At 38.5% G+C, this 11172-nt stretch overlaps 1 protein-coding gene across 1 annotated transcript; it reads left to right on the top strand.

The window, feature by feature from the left end:
* The first annotated feature begins 1518 nt into the window (after positions 1–1518).
* Positions 1519–2469, top strand: LOC110194302 (olfactory receptor 2T27). The gene has a single exon (XM_020966513.1). The coding sequence runs from the start codon at positions 1519–1521 to the stop codon at positions 2467–2469; it is 951 nt and encodes a 316-aa protein (XP_020822172.1).
* Positions 2470–11172: the final 8703 nt, after the last annotated feature.

Genomic DNA, 11172 nt, shown 5'->3' with positions numbered 1-11172 from the left:
GATCTACATGGTAAAATCATTGTGTGAGTATAGAAATAGGAAGAATAATTCAGTGTTGAAGACACATCTACAAAAACAATTCAATTCAGTTTAAATCGACAAACATTATCAACTGGTTTTTATGTGGAAAATATACAAAGATAGAGTACAGATATAGCATGAAATGTAAAGGAATTTATAATCTAATTGTAGAAGGTATAACATACACAACTAAGCATGATAACAGGGAGAAAGTGATAAGAGAAAATGAGGTGCTCTAAAAGTGTTCTAAGAAAATTTGAGGGGAAGATAACTTTTATTTGAAGGAAGAGTGTGGTTGTAGAATCAGATCCACATCTTGTCACTGACCTTCAGATTAATTACCCTTTGCTTCTTTTTTCCACTTATTTCCTGAAGCCTCTTTCTCGCCTACCTATGTATACAAAGTGAGAAGCAGTTGTAATCCAGGGAGACCAAATTATCCTTCCTTTAATTTTGCACCACACCTATGTCATAGCTTTTGATCCAGGAACTACTAGACTGTAAATTACATTCTCTTATTGAAGCATAGATTATTCCTTTGTGTCTTTCTATTCCTAGAACCTAGCATAGTACTTGGCATGTAGAAGACTTTTAACAAATGTTTATGGATTTATTCGGTCATTAAAGACAAAGATTATGTCATAAGTATTTTTGTCCTTAATGTCCTAGGAAAATGAACATTTATACCTACATACATATATACATACATACATACACTCTTAAACATACACATTACACATACATAAATTGGGTCAGGCAAAAGTTATAGAACAAAATCAAAATGTGTGTTTCATATCTTTTTAAAAACTCTACTATTGTGCCTTACATACTACCATAATCTTTCCCACACCCCCTCTTCCATCTTTATCTTTCCCTTCCCTTCCCTTTCCTTGCTTTGCTTTTCTTGCTTTGCTTTTTCCTGTGTTGCTTTGTCTTGCCATTTGTTTATCCTTCTCTTCCTTCTTCTCCCCCTCTTCTTCCTCCCTCATGGTCAAACAGGTAATAAGTAGTAGACTGGGGATTCAAAACCAGGTCTTCTGGCTGAAAATATAGTTGTTTTTTCAGTCAGAAAGAACTGTATTTCCCCCCTTCAAACAATTTACCTTAATTTATATGCTTTTTAAAAGAGGAGAGGGTAGTTATTAATACAGGAAGTATGATTTATGAAGGGTAGCATACTGTAATAACAATCAGTAAAATGGGTCTTATTTCTAGAAAAAGAAAGCAAAATTCATGGCTTTGTAGTTTCACAGATTAGAAGAATGAGAATGAGTACCATTTAAATGGAAATCAATAAAAAATGTGCTTCTCCAGTAATGGGAAAATTAAATGTTGGTGTTTGTTAGAAAAGCTATTAACTAATTAGTTAATGAATTTGCATTGGAATTAACTTCTTGACCTTAGAATATGTTTTAAGAAATTGAGCTAAATGGCCCAGGTAATTAAGAGTTCTGTCTTCTTTTCTCCAATTCCTAGGTCTACTGCCATTCTCAAATAATGGAATGGGGAAACTATTCTATGCATGCAGACTTTGTACTCCTTGGGTTGTTCAGCCACACACACTTTCCATGGCTTTTGTTCTCTCTCATCTTCCTGGTCTTTGTGATCTCAGTAGCCAGCAACACTGTTATGATCATTCTTATCCACATTGATCCCCAGCTCCACACTCCTATGTATTTCTTGCTTAGCCAACTCTCCATCATGGATATCCTCTACATTACTACTATTGTGCCTAAGATGCTAGCAGATCAGCTGGTGGGCCAGAAGACCATCTCTTTTGCAGGTTGTACTGCCCAGCACTTCCTCTACTTGACCCTGGCAGGTGCTGAATTCTTCCTCTTGGGCCTCATGTCCTATGACCGCTACGTGGCCATCTGCAACCCTCTTCGTTACCCTATCTTAATGAGCCGCAAGGTATGCCTACTGATTGTGGCTGCAGCATGGCTAGGTGGCTCAGTGGATGGCTTTCTGTTGACCCCAGTCACCATGCAGTTTCCTTTTTGTGCTTCAAGAGAGATTAACCACTTCTTCTGTGAAGTCCCTGCCTTACTGAAGCTGTCCTGCATAGATACCTCAACCTATGAGACAGCTATGTATGTCTGCTGTATCATGATGCTTCTAATACCCTTTTCAGTCATTTCTGCCTCTTATACTCGCATCCTCATAACTGTCTGTAGGATGAGTGAGACTGAGGGGAGACAGAAAGCAGTAGCTACCTGTTCTTCACACATGGTTGTTGTCAGTCTCTTTTATGGAGCTGCCATGTACACCTATGTGCTTCCCCACTCTTACCACACCCCTGAGCAAGATAAGGCTGTGTCAGCCTTCTATACTATTCTCACACCCATGCTAAACCCACTCATCTATAGCCTCAGAAACAAGGATGTTACTGGGGCTCTAAAGAAGGCATTGGGTCGATGTTCCTCAAGGAGAATAGAGGACTTCTGAGGATTCATTGGAGATGTTTCTAAGTTCCTTAAGGTAAGGTACTCATGGCCAAGCAACCTTTAACTGAAAAGCTGGGAAAATTCTGAACATGTTACACTATTAATAAGACTTCTTTGGAATTAGATTTGTAGACTGGGTGATTCCTGAATCTTTGAGTAGGGCAAAGTCATTGGGAAAGAGAGGAAGTTTAAAAGTTGGGCAAATAAAGGTATCTCATCATTACTACTCTTCCCAACTACATCCTCCTAAAACCCCTCCATTCCACTTTGTCCAGAAAAGAGATGGGCTGTGCAGGCCTCCAAGACAAGTCCAAAAGTTTCTGATGGTGGCCTTAGTCTCTGAGGAGGATGGTTTTTTTATCATTGTATTTCTCTGACCTGCTGCCCCCAACCACCTTTAATTATTAACTAATTAACTAATTATATAATTAATATTATATATTATTACATTAATAATATAATGATTAATCTAATTAATGCTTGGAATTGCAAAATTTTAGTTTAAATTTCACTTTTAGTTCTCTTATTGATCTCAATCACATTGCATAAATTCACTGATTTTCTAATTCACTCTCTTTAGCTTGTTGAAAAATGGCCTAGATCTCAAAGAATTATGATATCCTATGCTTTAAAAATGGGAATCACCTCTTTATAAATTGATTCTGGGTAGTAGGAGCAGATTTTTTCCAATTTTATTATTGCAGTGTAATGCTATGGAAACATACAGTTCTTTAAGGTAGCCAGCCTTAAAGGAACTACATTAGGACGTACGTAAAAAATAAGGTTATAGACTGTGTGAAAGTTCTAACTCCACTTTTCTTATCTATCCTGTATCCTAGAATAATACTTGCTCCAAAAATGTATTTAGTAGGCAAGATAACATATTAACAATATGACAGCTATAACATACTTTCTGAACAACATCATGTCCTACCTTTCCCAAAGTTTCCTTGTGGGCTGCGAGCTCAGGAGACCTTTTCTTGAGTCTCTCCCTTGTCTCAAGAATGGAGAAAAGTAGATCCAACTACTGGTATAGTAGTTAGAGTGGTGGGCCTGGCATCAGGAAGACTCTTCTTCTGAGTTCAAATCTCTCTCAATCATTTAATATCTTTGTGACCCTAGGCATATCATTTAACCCTGTTTGCCTCAGTTACTCATCTATAAAATGAGCTGGAGAAGGAAATGCCCAACCAGGCCAGTATCTTTGCCAATAAATCCCCAAAAGGGATCATATAAAGTTGGATGTGACTAAAAACGACTGCACAAAGGAGAAAGACAATGAAACCCATAGAAATCAGACCAAACCAGCAATTAGAAAAAAATATAACTCTCATAATTTTATGCTCATGGCATACTCAGATAATTGAAAATATACTGTGATGTACAGGATGGAAACAGAGGAAGGGAATACTGGAAACATTATGTTGGAGGAAAAATGTGTGTATGTAAGGTGAGAAGAACTTTGACAATGATTATGAAAGAGAAAAGGATGTGACAGTTTTATAGTTGTCTCCAGAAGCTCACCAACAATAATAGTTGAGCCAATAGGACTCACAGTAGTTGCTTACAGCCACTTGGCCAAGCCTTCATTGGATTCACTGTATGACACTGGTCAATTCCTCCTTTAATTCTGTTTTCCTATCTGTAAAATGGAGATAAATCCCATTGTTTGTCTTTCTACCTTGAAGGTATATTTTGTAGATAAAGGAGAGAACTTAATTGAAATTATTTTGTGTTTGTGAAGGTGCTGTAAACCATTAAGTATTATTAAATGCCTTGTCCTCTTCACTCACAGATGGGGAAAAGGAAAGGAGAACTAGAATTTTTCCACTTTCATTATTGCAGTGTAATGCTATAGAAACACGTAGTTCTTTAAGGTGGCCAGCCTTAAAGGAACTATATTAGGACATATGTAAAAAAATAGGGTTAGAGACTGTATGAAAGTTCTAATTCCACTTTTCTCACCCATCCTGTATCCTAGAATAATACTTGTTCCAAAAAATGCATTTAGTAGGCAAGACAACACGATAACAATATGACAACTATAACATACGTTCTGAACAACACCATGTTCTACCTTTCCCGAAGTTTCCTTATGGGTTAGGAGTTCAGGAGACCTTTTCTTGATTCTCTCCTTTGTCTCAAGAAGGGACAAAAGCAGATCCAATTCTTACTGGGAGGGCAATCCACAGACACTAGATACTACAGAAAAATCCACACCTTATCCTTTTTGGAAATAAAGTGTTTGCCAGTGGTCAAGGACTGATATCTATGGATACAAAGACTGTAGTGACTTGTTAAAAGTCATAATGTCTCTTAAGTCAAGGAGTGGTGGTAACTGAGGCTGAGGATGCTACACTAAGTCTTCCTAGGTTGTCCTTCATCTCTATCCTCCTTCTTTCTCTAGTACTCAAAACCCAGGAATGTTTAGGTTTTTTTGTAAATAGTATTTTATGTTTTCCAATTACGACATTCATTTTTTATAAGATTTTGACTTTCAAATTTTTCTCCCTTCCTCTCCCCAAGATGGCAAGCTTTCTGATATAGGTTATACATGTGCAATCTTGTTAAACACATTTCCACATTAGCTGTGTTGTAAATGAAGAAACAGAACAAAAATGAAAAAGCACAAAAAAAACTATCAAGAAACAAAACCCCCCAAAAGTGAAAATAGTATGCTTCAATCTATGTTCAGACTCCATAGTTCTTTCTCTGGATGTGGATAGCATTTTCTATCATGGATCATTTGGAATTGTCTCGGGTCATTGTATTTCTGAGAAGAGCTGGTCTGTCACAGTTGATCATCATACAATGTTGCTGTTTCTGTGTACAGTGTTATCCTGGTTCTGTTCATTTCACCCAGCATCAGTTCATGTAAGTCTTTTCAGGTTTTTCTGAAATCTACCTGCTCATCATTTCTTATAGCACAATAGTATTCCATTACATTCACATACCACAACTTGTTCAGCCATTCCCCAATTGATGGGCATGGACTGTTTAGAGTTAAAGGCATTGTTGACTCCTACACTAAGTAAGCTATACTATTAAAATTGGAGGTAGGGAGCAAGTTGTGTTACAGAGTACATATCATGGAAGGGAGATGAAGAGGCAATCTTTGTCTAAAGGAGAAATGTTTTTACAATTTTAAAAGGCTCAGCCTTAGTTTTTTGTATGTTTGTTGCTTTTTTTCCATTTTCCCCCTGTCAAAATCTGGCTTTATGAATATGAATGAAATCCTGGCCAAGAAAAGGCAATATGTAATGAATGGAGCTAGAGACTCCTTTGCTTTGACATTGTAACCTAGATCTTTCTTTACTTGCAAGGGCATGGAATTCCACAAACAGTGGGATTCCTCTCTGCCATCAATAGTGGACCCTAAGGAGGAAAGAGAATATTGATTCCAGCTCTAGGCAAGACTTTACTATAGCATCTTCATTGTACCTTCTTGAACTCTTGCCCCTCAGTGATGTCTGCCAGTTCCTCCTCTGCAACTCCCACATATATTCATTTTTTTAAAAGAATAGTTCTCGTAATTAAGTCTATCTGCAACAGCATTTTCTGCCTTATATTATTAACTTCTAGGCCAGTGATTTCCAGCCTCTGTTTTGTGATAGTGTAGTGACACTAATAATTTCCAGAGAAATATATATACACACACAAATATACGGACATGATTTTAATTAACATTAAAATATAGCAAGTTCTCTACAGTCATGAAAGACACATTACTATGCAAAGAAACACTGAATACTTGCCAACTGATCTTTCTTTCCTCCCACTAAGGTTTTTTGTCTGCCTTAAGACAGGGCTGTCTATTGTTCTCTTCAGGGCCTAAATGTTGAGAATCTGTCTAGTAGGTAACATCCTCCAGCATGTAAAGGCACAATGGCACATTTAAATGGACAGTGGTTAAAGTTCCATTTATTTCCAGATGTCAAGTTAATACAGTGATAAACCATAGAATGAAGAATATAAATGTCATATAAGACTTTGAGGAACAGAGTAGAAAACAGAGATGTCAATCTCAGGTCCTCAATCTCTTTGTCTACAAAATAGTAAAGATTCCTTCTTGCTTGACAGTCTATGATTCTTTGCAATGCTGGAGCACTACAACTGCAAACATTTTGTGATGTTAGACTTAGTCAATAGGGACCATTTCTCTTTGTTTTTATCACTGTTTCTCATTTAATATAATGTCTAGTGCATCAAATTGCATTGGAGGTACTTGGAGGAGTAGAAAGAGGAAGAGGAAGAAAAGGAAGAAGAAGGAGAAGGAAGAGGAGGAGAGAAACAGAAGAGGCTAGGAAGGAATTGGGTAGGAGGAAGAAGAAAGGAGGAATAAGAAGGAGAGTATGTGGTGAGGGAGGAAGAAGAAATGGGAAGTGAGAAGAGGACTATTAGTGCATATAAATAAAATTGATTCCCACCTATTTACAAAATAATATTCACAAATCACCATTATGTTACAGTGCACAACCTCTTTGCCCCACCCAGTTTCATAAAACTAACTTGAAATAATTGTGAATAATAATGGAACTGTCCCACAATAGAATTTTGTTTCAAATTATGCTATGAAAAGCTCTGTGCAGAGTTGACAGTGGTGATGATTATTCTTTTAGGAGTCAGATATTTCTGAGAACTTTAGGAGTGGTAATTCATGTGATAGATATATTTTCCTATTGATGGCATTGAGTAAGCCAGATTAGTATCACTCTGGAGTCCCTTTCATTTCCATCTGATGATTAGTATCAATTTAAGAGGGAAAGGAGGAGAATTAAAGCTGTCTTCTGAAAATAAAATAAGAACACAACTTTTTTTAATGGGACAATAGGCATCCAAGTTGAGTGATTATAGAGTCCTCATTCAATCACCTACTCATATAAGCCTTTATTTCTGTCCCCCTACCCCACTCTGAAAAGAGGACGAAGGATGAATGTGAAAGGGATAGAAAATGGAAAGAATGAAAATGAAAAGAGCATTGGGACCTGTTGAAAGTGTTCTATTATGACCTAAGACAACATTAGCCTTTTGAGCTATCATATCACTTTGAATCATACCATCACATTGAGATTATAGCCAACTTAATATCAGAGTAGAAAGAATTCAGAAGTCCTCCAATTTGATGCACAGTTGAAAACAAATGCCATTTATAGAATCCCTAACAAGTCATCCTGCAAACTTTACTTGAATGAGAATCTACCTAAAATAGCAGCCATCTGCATGTTTGGGTTCTCTCTATTTGTTTTAAAAAAATTCTTATATTAAGTCTAAATCTGAATGCTTAAAATGTCCATGTATTAGTCCTTGTTCTGCCCTCTGGAGCCAAGCAGAATAAGTCCAATCCCTCTTTTAAGTGACAAAACTTCAAATATTTAAGGCCAACTATCACATTCCCACTAGTTATTCTCTTATTTAGGAAAAACATCCTCTTAATTATAATTGTCAAGCCAAGATATCTTGCTTTTGTTTTAGAAGGGAGTAGACACACTCAGTGCGAAAATATTCAGATGTATCTGTGATTTCATTGATATAGGAAATCTCTCTGATCATGTGCATCACAGTCCATGTCTCCTGATCACCATGGGCCACTCTTGTCCTTATTTTTCCAACAGGGAATCCACCCAACCTGCTGGGGGACCCTTTTCAGGTGGATGACAGTGGAATCTATGAGCTGTCCATTTGTTAGTCCATTGAGATCTTCCCCCATTATTTCCTCCTATATTCCCATCCCACATGAAGAGGTGGGATTTTTTTTTCTTGCAGAGAAAAATTTCTCTATGTGCAACCAATCTTTTCCCCCACCATCTTCTCCAGCAGATTCCTTCATCTATTGCCCCCATCCCTATTCTCTGTAATCTTTAATTTTCCCCCTATGTCCTGGATCTATCTCTACTGCCTACAAATGTGCCAACATCTCTCCCATAATTAAAAAAAAAACTGTCACTTGATCTATCATACTTTATCTCTTCTCTACATCATGGTTGAACTCCTTGAGAAAGCTGCCTATACTTGGTGCCTGTACTTCCTTTCCTCTCATTTGCTTCAAAGCCCTCTTCAGTCTGTCTTCAAACTTCGGAATTCAAATGATATTACTCTTTCCAAAGTGACTAGTGATCTCTTAATCTATTGGCTTTTTTTTTCATGCCTCAGGCTTCTTTACCTTTCTGTAGCTGTTGACATTGTTTTTTTTTTTTAAATAAATTTATTTATTTTTAGTTTTCAACATTCACTTCCGTAAGATTTTGACCCTAGCTGCCCAATTCTCTTCTTAACTTTCTATAATCTAGTTTCCAACTTCATTCCATCCAAAGCCCTCTCTCCAAAGTTACCAATGATCTTTTAATCACCAAATCCAATGGCCTTCCAATAATTCTCATTTTCTTTTTAACCTCTCTGCAGGCTTTGACACCATCAATTACCTTTTTCTCCTTGATACTCTCTTTTTTCTAGTGTTTTGGGACACCATTCTCTCCTGGTTCTTATCCTACCTTCCTGACTGCTCCTTCCCTACCTATTTTGCTAGATTCTTATCCAGATTATACCCTCTAACTTTATGTCCCTCAGAGTTCTATCCAGGAACCTCTTCTCTTTTCCCTTCACATTACTTCACTTGGTGATCTTATCAGCACCCATGAATTTATTTATCTTCTTTATTCTAATGATTCTAAGATCTACTTAATCTAATCCTAAACTCTGCTCACCTCCAGTCTTCCATCTCCAACTGCCTTTCAGAAATATCAAACCAGATGTCTAGCTGACATTTTCAGTTCAACATGTCCAAAACTGAACTCATTATCTTTTCTTAAAACCTTCCCCATATCCAAAATTCCTTATTTCTATTGAGGGCAGTAACAACCCCACTCCCAAAGACTTATAACCTAGGTGTCATTCTTGACTCCATACTATCTCTTACTCCCCACTACTCACCCCCCCCATCCAATCTGTTGCCAAGACCTGTTGATTTCATCTTTTCTCTCTTCTAATATTGCCACCACCCTAAGACATTATCTCGTGCCTAAACTATTGCAATAGCCTATTAGTTGGTCTCTCTGCCACAGGTATCTCCCCACTCTATTTAGCCACCAAAATGAATTTCTAAAGTGCTGGTCTGATCATGTCGCATGCATATATGATAAACTCCAGTGACTCCCTATCACTTCCAGAATCAAATAGAAAATCCTGTTTGGCATTCAAAGCCCCTCATAACCTCCCATACACTTACACTTTTACACTTTACACTTTCCAACCCCACCATCATATATTCTTTGGTCTAGTGACACTGACCTCCTTGCTGTTCCATGAAGAAGACTGTCTCTTGGCTCCAGGAGTTCTCTCTGGCTGTCCCCTATGCCTGGAATGCTCTGTCCTCTGGTTTCCCTGATTTCCTTTATATCCCAGTTAAAATCTCATCTACTACTACAGTTCCCAATTCCTATTATTTTTAGTGCCTTCTCAATTTTAATTATTTCCTTTTTACACTGTATGTAGCTACATGCTTCACAGGTAGTCTACCCTTTTTGAGATAGGATCTAGACCAGAGAATTATTGTTGTTCTTGTTGTTCAGTCGTGTCTGACTATAGAAAGTTACTATGGTGACAAGGAAGAAGAAGACAACAAAGTCAAATCTCCTACGTCCAAAGCCTCCAAGAAAAATATGAATTGGTCTCAGGCCATGGAAGAGCTCAAAAAGGATTTTGAGAAGCAAGTAAGAGAAGTAGGGGAAAAATTGGGAAGAGAAATGAGAGCATGGCAAGAAAATCATGAAAAGAGAGTCAACAGCTTGGTAAAGGAGGCATAAAAAAATACTGAAGAAAATAAAACCTTAAAAAACAGACTAGGAGGCAGAGCCAAGATGGTTGAGTGGAAGCAGGGACTTGCCTAAGGTCTCCCCCAAATCTCTTCAAATACTTCTAAAAAGTGACTCTGAACAAATTCTAGAGTGGAAGAACCCACAAAGAGACAGAATGAGGCAGATTTCCAACCCAAGACAACCTGGAAAGGTCAATAAGAAAGGTCTGTTGCACTGGCCTGAGAGAGGAGTGTCCAGTGCACAAGGACAGAGGCAGACAGGGCCTAAGCAAAGCCACTCTGGGGTACTGAATCACCAGCAGTAGTGGCAGGTTCCAGTTTTCTCAGCCCACAGAAACCACAGACAACTTTGAAGATCAGTGGGAGAGGGTCTGTCAGAACTGGGTGAGAGAGAAGCATGGTATAGCACAGGGCTGCAGGGTGTGCAATACAGCCCCAGCACCAACAAACCAGGAACAGGCCTTGGGAGTGACTAAATCAGCAGTCCTAGTGGTGACAGCAATGACAGCAGTGGCAGCGGTTGCTCCTAGAGCTATTGGCCAACAGACTGAAGGTTTGAAAGTCACCTATTTTGACTTCCGGGAGCCAAGGTGGCTGAGTAAGCAGTAAGTCACTCTCACCATCCATTACTGACCTTGAAAAACCCAGTTCTCTAATTGGGAGTGTAAGCCGGGGCCATTTCTGGAGCTGGCACCACTCCCAGAGGGCATCTGCTTTTGCAACAAGCCGCAGCCAGCGGTGGCAGTGGGAGGAGCCCCAGCGGGGAAGCTTAGTGAGGTCATTCGCTCGCAGTCCACGTTGCTCCCCTGCAACCCAGAGCTACACACCCAAGCCGTCCCGCTGCTGAACGCCATCCCCCTGCTCTTTACCACCTCTCATTAGAGAAAGGAGAGG

Source organism: Phascolarctos cinereus, unplaced genomic scaffold (assembly GCF_003287225.1).
Source record: "Phascolarctos cinereus isolate Bilbo 61053 unplaced genomic scaffold, phaCin_HiC Scaffold_5;HRSCAF=322, whole genome shotgun sequence".
Lineage (NCBI taxonomy): Eukaryota > Metazoa > Chordata > Mammalia > Diprotodontia > Phascolarctidae > Phascolarctos > Phascolarctos cinereus.
Note: the sequence above shows the minus strand (reverse complement) of the source record. Positions and strands in the feature narration are given on the sequence as shown.